This window comes from Mastigoproctus giganteus, chromosome 1, assembly GCF_048544385.1.
Source record: "Mastigoproctus giganteus isolate SK-2022 chromosome 1, ASM4854438v1, whole genome shotgun sequence".
NCBI lineage: Eukaryota > Metazoa > Arthropoda > Arachnida > Uropygi > Thelyphonidae > Mastigoproctus > Mastigoproctus giganteus.
In genome coordinates, this window is record NC_143575.1 from 163293183 (window position 1) to 163311432 (window position 18250).

An 18250-nucleotide genomic window follows, 5' to 3' on the forward strand; every position below is an offset into this window, starting at 1 on the left:
GCTAGAAAATTATTGAGCTATAGCACTAGTGGCTATGGTAACATCTATGTTGCTCTCCCACAGAGTGCTGCTGAATGTTGACAAGTTACGCTGGCGGTTAAAAACTACAAAACTAGTTGTGACAAGAAAAGCTTCCAATTGGCGGCCATTGTGTGTGTCAGCACATAATGGCCATGCTTCATCATCTGTGCGGCTGTGCCAGAGTATGGATCTCCAGTTAGCATCCAAAGAGGCCAAGATTCTCTGACCAGGTATATCTAGTGCAGTCTGGAGATAATCAGTGCTTGGTGCTAATCCCCCCACAGCCTACAATATAGGGAAGATGACAAGAAATTAACCAACCAAGTTGGCTGGTAATTTTGGTAGATGAAGCACAGGGGTGTACATATAGCTAACTTTAGTAACAGGGCTACGTTTCTGACTATGACTGTTGCCCAGGTGGTCAGCAGTCATTCATTGGAGGCATCTATCACCTTGTAGGACAGGGGGTACCCCTAACCCTGCTCCCCACAATTTGGGTTCCTGGATAGCAAGAACATCTATGTGCTCCTCTTCCATTTTAAATTTGACTCACTCTTGAACGGCACCTGCTTTTTTTGGTGTTTAACTGAAAGAATTTTGGTGCTACATAATTGTGAGTGCTGGTTTTTAGATTATTCGCAATTTATTTTCAACCTGTATTGCCGTACGGCGCGTTGTTGGGTGGACACCATGGATCCCTTATAGAATGATTGTGTTCCAATGCCTTACCGGCATACTTGGATTGTGCGTTTTTGCTTTGGCATTCCATACATGCGACGTGTGCCAAAATTTGTGACACTTATCACAAATACCTAGTTAATGAAAAAGAGTTCTTTAAAACGGTGGCTAGTCCACCCGATATAAATCCTCTATTTATTTCTTAGTATAATTCATATACGGGGACGATTTAAGACAAGATGGCACAGTGACGTTGATCTGTTATTAGTGTGGTTCTATTGAAATTCCTGCTTCATTTCCTCCATTGTCAAGTATTGTTGTAGGTTTTTTATATATACATTGTATAAGAGATCTCCTGTAGGCATGGTGTTTTCAACGTCAAAGGTGATTGTGGAGGGGCCGCTGGCTTTGGGGGTTCCACAGTAAGCCACAAGTTATGGACCTCGGGGTGATCCATAATTGCCTTGGCATCCTCGGGAGTAGCCGCTTCTATAATTACTCCCTTTGTTCTGATCGTTCGTAACGATTTAACTTTGCTGCCATATGGGGTTGCAGCTTAGCGAGGACAGTGTTTTTTACCGCTTCACTTGAGTCTAGTTTGGTCTGTGGTTTTGGTTAAGAATAACCAAATTGTTTTCCCTGATTGATTTCCTTGAAGGGAATTTACTGACTAAATAAAATAATCATCAACTTACCGGAATTTTTTTTCTCATATGTTTAATTTGAGTGTGTATGCTAATAAATGTTGGGAGTTAGTACGGTAACTGTAAATGTAGTTACTCTTATTTAAAAAAAAAATAAAATAAAGAAAACTCCATATGTTCTTGTTTATGCTCCGGCACCACCACCAGGTCAGTGGAGTTTACAATAAATCATCAACGCAAATATTAATCGTATTTATCAGTCACGGGTTTGAACCCCTGTCCACTCAAAGAGCGCGTGCTATTGCACCCACTCTCGCCCCTGACCACTCGGCTACATCAGCAAGAAGTAGTTTAAAATTTTCCAGTAACAAGGTTAATGTCAATTTTTTGAGTATACAGGGTGATTCAGGAGGACTAGTAAATATTTTGGGAGGTTATAGTATCGATTATTTTGAGTAAAATATTTATCAAAGAAAATTCTCAAAGGATACGGAGATATAGCAGCTGTTTGAAACTGGTGCGCACAGCTCCTTGAATCAGATGTGACCCAGAAGCAGTTATAACCTGACACTGTTTGGTGTTAGAAGTGTTAAGAACATCTTCAGACTTGCTGAATATGCCGATATGGTGTTTGTCTACGATTTTTGTGGTGGAAGTGCTACCGTTGCTTATAGAGAATACCGTCGACGGTTTCCTAATCGTAGAATACCGGATTCAAGAGCGTTTACACCAAACTGCGTGAGACTGGTACAGTTCTCAGCACTCATATTTCTTCTGAACGTGCAAATGAACAAAATGTGGATGAAATAGAACAAATTCTTCAGTCGGTTATTCGCACACAAAGAAATTCTTATGTGTATCGGTGTTCCACATATAAGAGTATGGCGAACATTACTTGAGCATTACGAGCATTACGGGTGCAACACCTTCAAATAGGTGACCCACCTAGCGATTGGAATTTCGTCTTTGAATTGGAACTTTCACTGTATCAACGACACTTGTAACTCTCATAGGTGGTCAGACCAAAATCCACATGCCACAGTAGAAAAGAATTTTGAACATCGCTTCTCTGTAAACGTGTAGTGCGGTATAATCGACAATCAGTTGATTGGGCCTGCTGTGCTACAAAATCGTCTTACAAGGCCCATTTAGCCGACCGGGCTAGCCGAGTGGGTAAAGTACCTGCCCGGCAACCCAAAGGTCGCGGGTTCGATTCTCGCCTCGGGCTTGGATCACTGTACTGCAAAAACCTTTGGAGGTGCAATATGGCCACAGAAGCCGATGCGCCAACAACTACCAAATCAAAAAAAAAAAAAAAAAAACAAGGCCCATTTACCTAGAATTTCTGCAAAACGAACTTCCAGTACTATTGGAGGATGTTCCCTTGGCTACAAGGATTTGTATGTACTTTCAGCATGACGGAGCGTCTGCACATTATACCCGTCTAGTGATACAATATTTAATCGATGGATCGGCCACAGTGGTCCTGTTCATTGGCCACTGAGGTCTCCAGACCTCACTCCGTTAGATTTTTGTTTGTGGGGATGGTTGAAAAGCACAGTATACAAAGAAAATGTGAATACAAGAAACGACTGCGGCCCTCATAAAGGAACGCCAAGATGATCTCAGAAGAACAACACGCCATGTTACCACAAGAGTTGCAAAGTGCATGAGGTTAGCTGTGGGATTTTCGAACATTTATTGTGAACCGTAAAAAAATTTGTCAATTACTTGTTTTATATCATTCAAAAAGTCAATAAATACAACAATGAATAAATACAAAATACAGTCAATAAATACAATAAATACAAAATACAGTCGATAAATACAAGGTCAATAAACAATAAGTCATTTATCGTTCTTTAATATTTTTCATAATGGCTTTGTGTGCGCCAGTTTCAAACAGTTGTCTCTCCGTATCCATTGAGAATTGGACACATGTTTATATGAACTTTTTACTTAGAATAATCGATACTATAATCTCCCAAAATATTTACTATTCCTTCTGAATCACCCTGTATTTGTCAAATCGGAGGGGAAAAACCGTGAAACTCCCACCTGAGACAAACTAACTCAGCCACGTTATGAAAAAAAAAAAAAAAAAAAAAAATTCCTTGTGTCATTGATGAGATTCGACAGCAGGCTGTCTTCCCAGAGCGGTATGTGAGCAACCGTAATTGTAACCACTGTTTTTACTACAAAGGGTACTAGGAAAGTTTTGCAATATGACGCAACAATGAATCACAGGAAGCTGCTTGTTGCTGCATGTTGAGACATGTTCATACGTGCATAGTAGCCGCCGCGCCAAGTCGATGGGCTCAGTTATTCATTAGTAGTGAGAGTGTAAAGTGCTTGCGATGGCATCGTGGTCACGAAATGAGATAAGGACAGTTTTGCGGTATAATTTCGTGCGTGGTTTAACCATAGACCAGTGCTTAGAAGAAACGACTCTTGCACTAGATGATGATTGTCCACATCGTACAACGATATTCAGGTGGTATAGAGAATTCCAAAGGGGAAATTTCACTCTGGAGGATTCTGAGAGGCCGGGAAGGCCACGAACGTCAGTTACGGAGGAAAACGTTACTGCTGTGAGGAAAATGCTTGACGAAAACAGGCGAGTGACCTACCAACAGATAGAGGATACTTTGGGCCTAAATGCACCAGCAATTCGTTCGATTCCGCAAGATCATTTGCACGTGAAGAAACTTTGTTCTCTCTGGGTGCCGCATCAACTGACTGAAGAGCAGATGACACGACGTGTGACTTGGTGCCGGGAGATGTTAAAAAAGTTTGATAAGGGACAATCTCGGTATGTGAACAACATCGTGACAGGTGACGAGACTTGGCTGTACTATTACGATCTGCCGACTAAGGCTCAAAACAAAGTTTGGGTCTTTGATGATGACGACACACCCGTAATTGTCAGAAAATCCCGATCTGTAAAGAAGAAAATGATAGCTGTATTTTTCAAATCGAGTGGAATTGTGGAACGTGTCGTTTTGGACACGCAGAAGACAGTCACAGCTAAGTGGTATACTGAACAATGCCTGCCTAAAGTCATTGGATCTATGAAGAATTATAAATTCAAGTTACGGGGGGAAATGTTTAGATTGGACTGCAGGAAGTTTTACTTTAGCCAGCGAGTTATAAATTACTGGAATAAGTTGCCTTCGTGGGTGGTAGAGGCCGACAGTTTGGGGAAATTCAAAGGTCATCTGGATAGTACTTTCGGGTAAGGGAAGCGCATAGGATGATAGGATTAATTTCCTTTTTATTTATTTTTTATTTCATTTTATTATTTTTATTTATTTATTAATTATTATTATTTATTTATTTATTTAATTTTTGTTTTTATCATTGTTTTGTTCGGATTTTTTTTTGGCTGGTGCAGCATAAGCCATAGGCTTTCTTGCACCATACGGCCGTTACTAATACTAATAAATACTAATACTAATAAGAACCTGCGGCCAAAGTCAAGAATGGACACCTGGTACCTCCATCACGAAAATGCTCCAGCTCACCGCGCCAAAGCCTGCACCGAATATTTGACCACGACAGGACTGAAACTTCTCGAGCACCCTCCCTACAGTTCAGACCTTGCTCCCTGCGACTTTGCACTGTACCCGCATGTGAAAATGAAGCTAAAAGGGAGGCGGTTTTCCAGTGATGAGGACCTTCTACGGGCTTGGGACAACGAGTGTGCTTTACTCCCTAATGAAACTTGGCAGAACTGGTTTAAAGATTGGTTTCGGAGGATGGAGAGGTGTATTGAATGTAGAGGAAATTACTTTGAAAAAATTAAATAAACAAAGCTGTATTGCAAAACTTTCCTAGTACCCTTTGTAGTAGAGCGATAGACCCAGACTTAAATGTTTTTAAGTTTTCCTTATACATATCGGTTGCATTTTTCACATTCCTCGTGTTTTCTTGAAAAAAAATTGCATAATCTCATTTCGATTCAACATTTGTAAACAGTCATATTCATGTTGTCCAGTAGCCCAATCGTCTATGTTTCAAATTTGTACCCAAAGGAATTTTTTTTTTACAAGAACAACCAGTAACAGTAAATTAACATCTTCCTCAAAATATTCGTCTGTTAAAAGGGGGAAAAAAAAGTAATACTTGAGATTGAATATAATAGGTAATTCAGATTTCAAGCAGCATATAAATGAATTGTACTGTTCAATTACACATAACATTTTAATATTTTCGTTTCAGTCACATTACAATCTAAAAACTAGCCAGTTATGGTGATAATGAAATTTAATTCATTGAATAAATCTCGCATTCATTCCAAATATAATCAATATAAATATAAGCAATTAGTCTTCAGATAATATGTAAGAGACCCTATTTTATTCCAGTTTTAACCGTATTTTTCCTCCCTAGCATTCTCTTCGCCGACATAGTTGGATTTACTGTTTTGGCTTCTCAGTGTACAGCTCAGGAGTTGGTGAGACTACTCAATGAACTCTTTGGGAGATTTGACCAACTTTCAAGTGTGAGTATTTTTTCCTTTATGTTTTTTGGTGAGGAGCGAGCTATTATGAGGATTAACAATAAGATTAGCATATAGCTCGATGTAGTGAAAAAATATGTAATGTAAGACTTTGGGGGCGTAGACATTCTTAAAAATCTCACCTTACCTACCTTATGGGAAAAAAATCTTTTGGATGAAATATTCCTAAACAGTAGATAAAAATTGGACTTGGAAAAAAAATAATGAAAATAAAACCCGTAATAAAAATAAGCAAATGAGAAAGAAATAAAAAACACAAACGAAAACCCATATAAAGATTAAAAGTTGTGAGAAGGCAATGTGATTGGATAGACATTACTGAAAAATAAAACCAAATTAAAAGGGAGACTTGATAGCGTGTTTAACGATGAGAGTTAAATTTATTTGCTATATCCTGGAGATGCAAATCCTTTACATCTAGTACATTACATTTACTAAACATTCACTTGCAAGGAGCGATCTTTATGAAGATTGTTATTTACTACCTGATCCTATCTTCAGGCCATGTTAATAAGGGGATGGGATAAATTTTGAAAATTATTAATAACAGAAACAAGATGCCTTAAAATTGTTTTACAAATATTGAATTTTCTATATGGATTAATATCAAGCCGAAAGTGATCACGTGAGCTCGTATTTTGATATATGGAAAGGATGTAACAGAAAATTACAGAAATGAGAATTGCCATATAGAGTCTGACTTTTTTCCCCCCAATTTAAGGTCACATATTACATAAGAATACAACTTGCAAGCTAACTGGAGAGCAGCTGTTACACTTTTCAGAGATAGGAATGAAACTGTATAGGAGGATATATAATGGGATGACTTCATCTTCCTACCCTCAATGTCATATAATGCTGTCCACTCAGAATAATTCAGATTAACATTAAAATAGAATGAAATCTTCCTCTCATTCTCTTTTCAGGTTATCTGAACCATTATGATTAAAATATGGTGAGCCAAATAAAAATTTACTTTTGAAAATTAGAATGTGTCGAAATATGTCAATCTGACAGTAGAAGGTTTTGTTTGTTATCCCTCTACTGCAACCAGAAGGATAGAGAAGTTTTGAATAAGAAAGTTTGATCTTCTTGTCCAAATATCGGAATCATCATCACGATGAACCGTTTGTTGTTGTTAGAGTGGATTTTTTTTTTTTTTTTGCGCAATGGCTACTATGACGAAATTGCACCTGTTTCGAGAGAGAGAGAGAGACTGTACGTGGTGAGCAGTTTAATTCTTACGTTAATTCTGTTCATATGATTCAGTGTTGGAGGTTATTTTGCATATTTGCGTTTGGTTTACTTTTCGATTGAGCTGGTCGAAATATAAATTTTCATTTTGTTTGTTTATTTACACTAAGCGCTGCGGCCATGGAATATGTAACTTTTTTTTTAGTTAGTTTAGTTTGTTCGTTGCCTTTTTTGAATTCGGTCCGGTATGGGGGGGGGGGGGGTCTCTCGAAAACACTAGCGACCAAAAAAATGGCAAGATTTGTCGCGCTTATATCTCGTAAACTATAAATGATAATCTAATGATTTGAATTTTGTTGGATAGAGGGTTTATGTCCGTATCTAAAATGGTGGGTAGTGGGGGTGTGCAGGGGGGGTAGCACTTGCGCGTGAACACTGAAAATGGCGACGCCGTCCGGCATTTGGGCAGTATAACTTTGGATTGCGAAGAGATAGGACATGGCTGGGGCACTTTTGACATGATGCACCTTCTTGTGTAGACGATATATTCACAGGTGTGACCACACATATCTGTGTGGTCTCTCTGTTGTTACCCACTTGACTCTTTTGGATAACAGTCCTGGGATATAAGATGGAACTTTTAAATAGTTCAAGAATGTTATAATTATATGAATTATTGAATAAAATATTGTTTATAGTGAGTGTTAATTTCTGTTTTCTTAATTATCTGCTGGCTCGTATTTTGAATTTGAAATGTGGCTCGACAAAATGTTGAAATCCCTACAATTAATTTTTTTTATTTGATTTTAAGCATTAACTTTTAATATTCTCTTGAGGAAACTTTCTTCCACTCTTTTCTTTAAATGCGACCTAAAATATCATTTTTTATTAGTAGTAGTAATAATAAGTTATAGATTTGGATATACTCTATACGAGCAGATTTGCATATATTCTTTTTTGCAACATTTAATGCAGGTACATTCTAGTTATGTTTTTCCGTAGCGGTATTTAAGCAATATCCAAGAATATGCAAAGCATTTGAGATAATTTATCTCTCACAACTGTTCTAGTCTTGTCACGGACCTTCTGCAAATATGTGCATTTATTTGCGTACATTAAAAATCTTATTTCTTCTAGATTGAGTTTTGTGCAGAGCAGGGGGGGAAAGAAGATACTGTAGAGATAAAATTCAGCGCATACACACCCACTCACACGAAGAGTCTCTTCAGTAACAGTGTGCCTATAAATTAAATTAAATAAAATATCACTTTAGAGATTTTTCAAGAATTATAAATTGAGGTATTAATACATAGTGTGAATAGAAAAAATGCTCAAGGCGCCTCCGTAGCCAGGTGGGAAGGAGCACCAGTGTGTAGCACACGCTTCTTGATTAGACCGGGGTTCGAGCCCGTCACCACCAAATACGGAGGACGCGGAAAGGTCAGGGAATGACCACCGCACATCCCCGGAGCAATATGGCCTTAGTTGCTAATGCTCCTAAAAAACCAAATAACAACAACAAAAAATGCTCAAATCTTGTTTGATGTTTCTGATGTGAATTGGGTGTCTGCATATCGAGAGTACAGCGCTATAAATTTGTTTCCTGTTCAGCAGCGTGCTTCTGAACAGGAAAAAAAAAAAAAAAAAACATACACACACACACACACATATAAATGTGTGTGTGTGTTCCATATAAATTTGGTTCCAGATAAATCGATTGATTTATCTGGAACCAAATGTGTTTTGTGTAGATGGATATCTCAGGAAATAGTTGGTTGGTTGATTTAGAGATTTCTTAGGCGCATCGGCAACTAGGGCCATAGTGCGCCACAGGAAATAGTGGCAATTAAATTAAGCATGCGCATCTGAAGAACTTTCACTTTACTATTCGACATTTTTCGAATTGCACTGCTTAAATGAGAATATCAATCAAGGACTTCTGGTATGATTATGGAATAGTCATCTCTTTATTTTTTAAAACATTATCATAATTTAAAATTATATTTTTTTTTAATTGTGGATCTTCTATTAGATATTCCGAAAGATGGATCGGAGACGTTGATTAATTAATGCAGGGTATCCATAAAGCCATTGCTTACATTAAAAGTTAATAACTTTTGACTAAATTTAAAGTTGACTTTTGAGAAATACAAGTAATAAAATATTTAAACTGCAATTTTAAAGTTTAAACATTAAATTTTTATTTGCACATAGTTTATCATAACTACCGTCTTGGTAAATACATTTCATTAACAACTTGAACTCGCTCCGCGCTTATGATTGGCCTTCCCTATCTTGACTTATTGTTTACTGAGCCGGTTTCTTTTGTTTTCTCGTACAGTTCAATATGGAAATCCTACATGAAGGAGATTTTGGTATGCTTTGTAAAATCTATTTTGAACAGCGGTATGGGTTTCATTTCAGCAAACAAGAGATGGTAGTCTTCTTTTCTTCAATTGTAGTGGTGTTTCAATCACTTTTCCCGAGCAGAAACAAATAAATATTTAAGTAAATTTTTTAAAAAAATTAAAAAAAAAAAATTAATAGGTGCCTCCGTAGCCAGGTGGGCAGGAGCAGTAGTGCGTAACACACGCTTCTTGATTAGACCGGGGTTCGAGCCCGTGACCACCAAATACGGAGGATGCAGAAGGTTAGGGAATGACCACCGCATATCCCCAACCCGGATAGAGGGTGAGGGCGTCAGGAAGGGCATCCGGCCATAAAAATTTCATGCCAAAACAATAAAAAAAAAAAAAAAAAAACGCTGACCCCATATATATATATATAATGGGAAAGGCGAGGACAAAAAAAAAAAAAAAAAAAAAAAAAATAATTTAATGTTTAGATATTTTTACAGATTTATTTGATAACTTGTTGATCAAAAGTGCATGAGTTTTATGAAAAGCTTCCTAATAACTAATCTTAATAATGCAAATATCCGAAAATTGACGGAACACAAATATTTGAACAAGGCCGATCTCAGGCCCTGGGAAATCGTTTTTCTTCTTCCCCCCCCCCCCCCCCCCCCACTGTTATTCATGTTTTTTCAGCCTGCACAACATGCAAATTATCTCTGATCACACACACCAATATCAGTGGGGGGGGGGTTACCCAGCTGACAACATCCCTGATTGAAAATGCCTTTAAAAACTATCTCCAACAGCACACTTAAGGAGACAAATTTAAATTGAAAATTATGGTTACAAGATTCACGTGTTTGGACTTGTTAAGATGGAATCTGTTTTGTTTTTTTAAGCTTATTGGGCTAGGGTCATTCACATTGGTTTTGTGCACTGGTGTTCAAAGAAAGTGCATCAAATAGGTATTTCACATTTCTAACCCTTTTTTGCGATGTTATGTTACATTAATGATTAGCATCACAAAAATAAATATATTTATTAATAGTTAAGGCAAAGCTAAGTAATACTTGACAGGTGCTTTCAAAATATTCCAAAATGAGCATTTGCAACCTTTATACAACAGTTTTGTTTGTTATTTGGTTTTCAGGAGCATTAGCAACTAAGGCCATATTGCTCCGTGATATGCGGTGGTCATTCCCTTGACCTTTCCGCATCCTCCGTATTTGGGGGTGACGGGCTTGAACCCCGGTCTAATCAATAAGCATGTGCTACGCACTGCTGTTCCTTCCCACCTGGCTACGGAGGCACAATTATATTTGGTAAACACGACAATTATGAAATATTATCAGAAGCCCTCAGTTTGTTTCAGTTTATCATTTTAAATGGAAAACAAAATGAAAAGTTCACCAGGCGCACTCTAATATTTAGTTGAATGCCTCTTGCCAGCAGCATACCGTCGGGGCATTGACAAGATCATTTTCTGAAGATAATCAACTGATAGTTCGTGGTTCCAAACACGAATTGTGGCTTCCTGAAGTTCATGAAGGGTCTTTGGTTTCTTTCTGGCAACTGCAGATTCCACACGATGCCAACAGTTCTCAATAAGATTCAGGTCCGGGCTGTTTCCTGGCCAGCTAAGAGTTGTAATGGACCGTTCTTCCAATCATTTTTACGCCTGTAGCAAATGTAAACACATTTCTGTCGAACCTCTAATGCAGAAATGAAGCTAAAGTAACTACAGAAGTGCCTACTTACACTTTTCGCCCGATGACAAGGAGCAGAGTCGTCCTGAAAGATGCTTATTTGTTATTTGGAAGCATTAGCAATTAGGGCCATATTGCTCCAGGGATATGGGGTGGTCATTCCCTGACCTTTCCGCCTCCTCCGTATTTGGTGGTCACGGGCTCGAAGCCCGGTCTAATCAAGAAGCGTGTGCTACGCACTGCTGCTCCTGCCCACCTGGCTACGGAGGCGCCCCTGAAAGATGCAGTTATTTGGCAGGTTGAAATGGTCTCTAAGGTTGGGCAGCAATTTGCCTTCCAATATAACCAGGTATCCATTGGCATTTACGGAACCTTTTATAAACTCCAGGTGACCTATACGCGATACGAAATGCACCCCATATCATTTGGCTGGTAGAGAATTTCACTGTCCATACAGTCTGGATGGTATTACTCACCACGTCTATGGCGAATCGTTTGACTCCCATCAGAGCCATGCAGGTTGAATTTCTTCTCATCCGAGAAAATAACTAACTTCCACTGCTCCAGGATCCATTTGACATGCTCCTTACACCAAATTAATCGGGCCTTTTTTCATTATTTTTTGTGTGAGGAGGGGCTCCTTTTGACGACGGGCTACAGCCATTTTTGAAGAGGCGTCTTTTGACTGTTACTGCACTTATACCACTCCTGTATGTTCTTCCCATTCTCCTTTCAGCTCAGACGAAAAAGCTTTATGGTTTTTAAGGCATAAGCGCTTCAAAACGCGGTCCTGTTTTGGCGTAGAGACTCGTTTGCGTCCGGTTCCTTTTTTCCTATCAGCAGAACGAGTATTCTTGAGTTTGGAAAGAAATCTACTCACTGCCGACTGATTACACGACACTCTGTAAGCAATATGACGGGAAGAACATCCTTCCTCACGTAAAGTAACAATAGCACTCTTTTTTTTCGTGGTGTCAACTGCACGTAACTCGCCATCCTGACACAAGCAAGGAATGACTGCAACTCTTGTAGAGCGTGCTTATATAGCTGAAAGTAACAGCTGATGCAATAATACATTATCACCTACGCGTGTCAATCTTATCTGATGCAGTCTGTAAGAAATATTGCCATATACTTACGTTATTCAGACGACAATCACAATTTTAAGGGGTGATGCTCTTTCTTTTTGAACACCAGTGTATAATGCGCATACATTTATTTATTATGATAGATATAATTCAGTATATAGTATTTTAATTATACTTACAGTTACCGCATATTATAATTCATTCTGTTTAAACAAATTACGATTTTACCATTCGTATAAAGAATTTCTTCCCCAATTTATTGGCGTAAAAAAAGTGGCCCAAAATGCTGATGTTCTGAACACAAAAGTAACCCTAATTTATATATATTTTTTTTAACTTGAAACTTTCTTAATTAACCTTTCAGAATTCGACAGTAGTGAGAAAATACTTCAATTTCGTAGTAGCGTACTCACTCCATCAAATCAGTGTTGTAAACATCACTAAAAAATAATAACAATGATCATTCCTTCCCTTTGACAGCATCGCCAGCTCGCGTATTATGCGCCTGTTCAGAAATTCAACCCTGACGTTATAAAATTTATATAAATCTTTATCATTCCAAATATCATGGTAATATTTATATGTCTACCAAGGGAATACACACGTGTGTGTATATATTCCCATGGTATCATCTCACACTACACCACACCCCAATTATCGTGTATTTGCGTGTGTGTGTGAGAGAGAGAATCCATTTTATAATGATATTACTGGAATTGGCTAAACGAGTGCTTGTATAAGCGTTTCATTATGGCTAATAGGAGGGTTGAAGGAAAGTAGCGGTGGCCGGTTATTAACAGGAAAGTACAATTCATTAACACCTAATTATTGACTAGTTTTATATAGGGCGTTTCATTTAAAAAGGCATGGGGTCTATATTTTAAGCTTAAGTTTAGGCTGTTTGTCATCTAGACCTTTTTTGTTGTATTCGGGCCAGAATTTTGGAATTTGATGTTAAAATTGAGTTAACTTTTACCATTCATATTTTACGATTTTCCAAAATAAATTTTGCTGCTTTGTTCCTCATTGGCAATTTTTTTTTCCGTCCTAGGTTTAATCTTAAAACATCATTGGTGTTTTTCTGAAACGAACATAAACCGATTTTATTTGGGGGGGGGGGGGGTGTAACCTCATAACTAAAGTGACCAGATCCTTAGATTCCAATGCGGGACAACTGGGGCGGGGGATTTTACAACTCCCCTAGAAACAGTAAAAATATGTCCTTGCAAAATATAAATTAAATACATACATAGTACTTCTTTGAACTAAATTTATTAAAAAATCACACTTATTAAAAAAAAAAATATATATATATATATATTTTTTTTTATTTATTTATTTATTTATTTATTTTTGCAGAAAGCCTGAAATTCAGTATACGTCACCCCTCGTGTTATGCTACGTGACAAACAGAAGATTGCGTGAAGGACATGAACTAAGAAAAATAGTTATAATTAGAAGGGGGGAAAACACTTGTTAGAGGGGTCATGTCTTCAATGCACTTTCATTTTCGTTTAGTGAAAGACGGTTAGGTTTTTTCTGTGAAATAATACCAATAATAAAAATACATACTTCTTTTAACAATAAAAACAAGAGAAATTAAATACATTTTTCGGCTAAGTGAATTTTTCTTAATAATTTTTCATTATTTGCTATTTCTTCGCAAATTTCTTAACAAGAATTAGCAATTAGCAAAATTGTACTTAACTTGTAGTATTGCTTTCAGCGTTTCTACGATCAGTTGTGTTTTTGTCGACGTACACCATTTATTTACTACCGAAAAAACTCTTTCCTCTTTCCCTTGTACCATTTGTTCCCGGCAAACGTAATATTTCCCATTAAGTATGGAGGCTACATGTCCAATCCGGGATAGTGTGCAATGCGGGAAAAAGGACTGAAATCCGGGACGTCTGGTCACTTTACTTATAACGTTTGTATTCTGAGGACAATCGACACAAGTGCTCCCTTACAGCCAGCTTTCTTCATAGCAAACGCGTATACTGAAGAATGAGCATCACATACAATCGCGGTGTGTGTTGCAAATAAAATATATTTACATTCGTTTCAGAAGCACTGATGACGTTTTGGATTAAACTGAGGAGGGAGAACAACTTTCCTATAAAAAAGTAAGCAGTTGATGAAATCCTAAAATTTAAACAGCAATATTTAGGCCAATTTTAACATCAAAGATCCTAAAAGTAAAAATAAGAGAGATAAATCCGGGGCATTTTAATTTAAACACCCTGTGCAATCACTACCCATCTGTATAAGAGATTTTTCTCGTATCCTTGTAACGAAAAATTGTATTTGCATAATGGATGTTATCGATATCTTCAAGAATCTATTGCTGTATATAAGAATTGTTGAATGGCATAATGTCTGTCCGAAGAAGGTTGAACGTGTCGATTTTGCAGAGGCTTGTGGTAGGGGAGTATTGTGGATACCCCATCTTTGCAATTCCAGCGGTTCAGAAGTTGCTTGACAGATACCGTCTCATGGCATCGTGCAGGTCTGTTGAGGAAGTGGCTAAGGAATGTCTCTGCTTTTGACGTAGTTCAGGTCGCAGTCAGTCGATGTTGGAAGAATGAGAAGTAATAAATAAATAAATTTTCTGTTTATAGTCCGGGAGGACTACACAGTGAGAGGAGTTCACAAGATAAAGATAATACAAGAAACCACCGCATTTAATAATTACGCGGGCTCGAACCACGGTCACTCAAAGCACGTGTACTTATGCACCTTCTCATCTTGCAACTCGGCTGTAGTAGTGCTCTCTGCAGGCCGTCATATGATATTACATGATCTTCACAGATCAGAATTGCCCTCGCATTGCTTGGTTCGTATCCTAGTTGTTTCGGTTCAAGATTAATTCCACAAAGTCAAAGAACCTCTCAGGGGCTGGCATTCTGAAAACAGACAGATCATATCACATGCGGTAGCCCGGTCTCTTGCAGATATCAATACTAACAACTCTGCTAATTTCACTGTTATGGCGGCTATAAGAAAAAACTAAGAAAGGCTAAAAGAAACTTGATAATAAATTGAATTTTTCTGTTATTACTTTGTTTCCGCTACTCTTCTGAAACCTTCGTATTTTTAACGTTTGCGTGTATGAACTTGCTTTTCTGAATAGCGTAATATTTATATTCAAGAGGATATTGCTATAAGTAGCTTTACTTAAATGAAAACACTCAATATCCTTTTATATTAAAAATTGATTTCATATTTAACTGCGTTGAAAGGAGTGTGTGCGGTGAGTGAAGGTATAAAGGAATCTTTATTGCTTTAAATGCATGATACTTAGCAGTTAAACAATATTAATCCAAATTTTGGATAAATATTTCTAAAAGTGATCTGCCAAAGACGTAGCATTAAAGGGTGAGGGAGAGTGTAACATTTTAAATAAAGCATTGGTGGAGCATTGGGGGGAAAGAAAAAAAAAGCATTGGGGGAAAGATAAAAAAAACACTGTATATGTACGTTCAATGAATACCCTGCCTGAAGCTTTCGACGTTTTGTTTTTTTTTTTAATCATATTTAAAGAATTTTATGTAAGTAGAGCTCAGGTAAATTGCTCATCTATAGTCGAGACCTCAGTGACATTTTAATGATTTCTCCTCATTCTGTCTCTCTCGTTTGGTTGCTAATGCGCAATAAAACAGCAACCAACCAACCTCTCTCATTTGGAGAGGTCATGGTTCGAATCTCCCATGGGAAACTGGAAAAATTCTTCAATCCTTCTTAAATTGAAGTTGTAGCTAGCCGATCACAGCAGAGGGAGTAGGACTCGAGTTATTTCCGGATTTTTGGGTCAATACAACGTGCAAAGTGTACACTTGTATAAACATAATATTTTGTATATTTCCCTCATGCTTATGTAATTTATAGCAATTTAGAGAAAATAATATCCTTTAATTCTGTTAATTATGTAAAATAATAAACACTAAGTTCTGTACCTGTCGGGTTAGGCATACATGGGCCCCATGTAACCGCCAGGCACATGTCCCTGTCTTAACCTCTGTGTGTAATATCACCCCCCTAGCTTCTAGCTGTCCAGGGGGTGGCTCTTTGGCAGAGCAATAAACAGATTTAATAAATAAATAAATAAATAATATTCGCTGAAAATTTTACATATGAGTGGCGCACGACTGTCTGAATAGTCGACTCGCCAAAATTCACAAGAAGCACAATTATTTCAGATTTGTAAACCTGAAATGGTTTTTCAGTTAATATTCAAGATGAAAATATAGGATCAAATATGGGAAAGTATCGAGACGTTAGAAAACTTTTCCAGGCCCAAAAACAATTCGTGCATGAAGGCGTGTGTGACTGGGGCCGATTGAAGAAAAAGCAAAAATGTCTCATTTTTCATCGGCAGCTGTCGTTGCGAGTTCTTTGGAAGGCTGTAACCCAAAGATCACGTTTGCCTTCGTGATCATCATGCCACACCTCCAATCGTCTCCAGAAGACGCATTGATGATGATGGATGGTTGGAGGGCTCCTCATTCAACAGCTGTGCTCCTGAACCTCTTACCCGATAACCTACTCTCGCTATCCCATATGTGAGAACACTGCTAGAAATAGCATGTCGATGGTATGCCCTTCTTGATGCACCCTTTACCTAGTGACGCAGTCGACGATGCTCTGGAGTGTATGTGTGTGGGGGGGGGGCGAAGAATGAGCTAAGAGGTGGTTTAAAAAGTGATTGGTGTGCGACCATACGTACACACACCAGATATTGTAATCAGTGCGCGCGCGCTCTCTCTCTCTCTCTCTAGAAAATCGATCACTTTTTGTCGATTCTTGTGCAGCTTTCGCATAATTTTGTCTTTTTTGCCTAATTGCCCTTTCGCTATGAAGACAATAACTATAACAGAAACTTTTTATAAGGCTTTTCCATGATATTTTATGATTATTTATCATATTAGTAATAGGGAACTTCTGTTGTTAGATTTCTTCAGTAACTGCAGAAATCTAACAGGAGCGAGGGATGGTTAGAGACCAACACAAGACAAGTGTGTGAACCGCGTGAAACTTGATGAATCATTGACGCTTTAGGGCTAGCTAAGAATTTAATAACACATTGGAATGATATTCAAGTAATTACGGTATAGCAACAGTGACTCGAAATTTTTAAAATTGAAAGAAACTGAAAAATGGACACTCGAAAGCCACCCGAGTAATCATTTTTATCCCAAAATCTAGCGATGAAAAATTAGAATGGAAAGAAGAAATTACACGAACACAGCATTTGAAATTACTAAATCATCGTGTCTTCTGATAAACCTATAATCTCTTATTAGCATAATGTAGTTTTATCGAGTAATTGATTTTTGCGCCTAGGCATATAAGGCCATGAGGAATCACTGCATTGTGGTTGATAAAAGTTTTTTTTTGTTTTGGTTTTTTTTTTTTTTTAGGAGCATCAGCAACTAAGGCCATATTTCTCCGGGGATATGCGGTGGTCATTCCATGGCCTTTCCGCATCCTCCGTATTTAGGTCACGGACTCGAACCACGGTCTAATCAAGAAGCGTGTGCTACGCACTGCTGCTCCTACCCACCCGGCTACGGAGGCACCATAAAAATTATGTATTATGTTCTCTATCGTGGGTTTGTCTGCTAGATGAAGAAACTTTTTTTTTTTTTTTTTGCTTCCCGTGTAGACGGGAGTCGAATTCTTTTCCACACTACGTATACAGAAGGGCAGCGAGCGATCGCACCACTCTGCTACATAGAAGGGCGTGAAGTTCTAGCATATCGTTTCTCAAGCATTCACGAAAAACTCAGGATTCCTAATGGATTAGATTTGGAAAATATATCTATTTAATCCTAATGGATTAAATAGATATATTTTCTAATTAATTTATTATTTTATTTATATATATATCTATATATAATTTTTTTTTTTTTTGCTGGTTCTCAGAATTGGGCACTCTAAGTACGGAATTTGCTGGCATCCACTGGTATGGCACACTCGCCGGTGGATGCGGGATTTTGTGCTACAGCACAGACTATTGGAACAGGCCGGCTCCACATGC

General features: G+C 37.9%; 1 protein-coding gene across 2 annotated transcripts in view; it reads left to right on the forward strand.

The window, feature by feature from the left end:
• Positions 1-18250, forward strand: part of LOC150091231 (adenylate cyclase type 1-like) — an 845725-nt gene that overhangs the window by 438545 nt on the left and 388930 nt on the right. For both annotated transcript variants that reach the window (XM_090374793.1, XM_090374796.1), the window contains exon 4: positions 5736-5847. In XM_090374793.1, coding sequence (XP_090230919.1) covers positions 5736-5847 — 112 coding nt within the window. The remainder of the gene's footprint in view (positions 1-5735; positions 5848-18250) is intronic.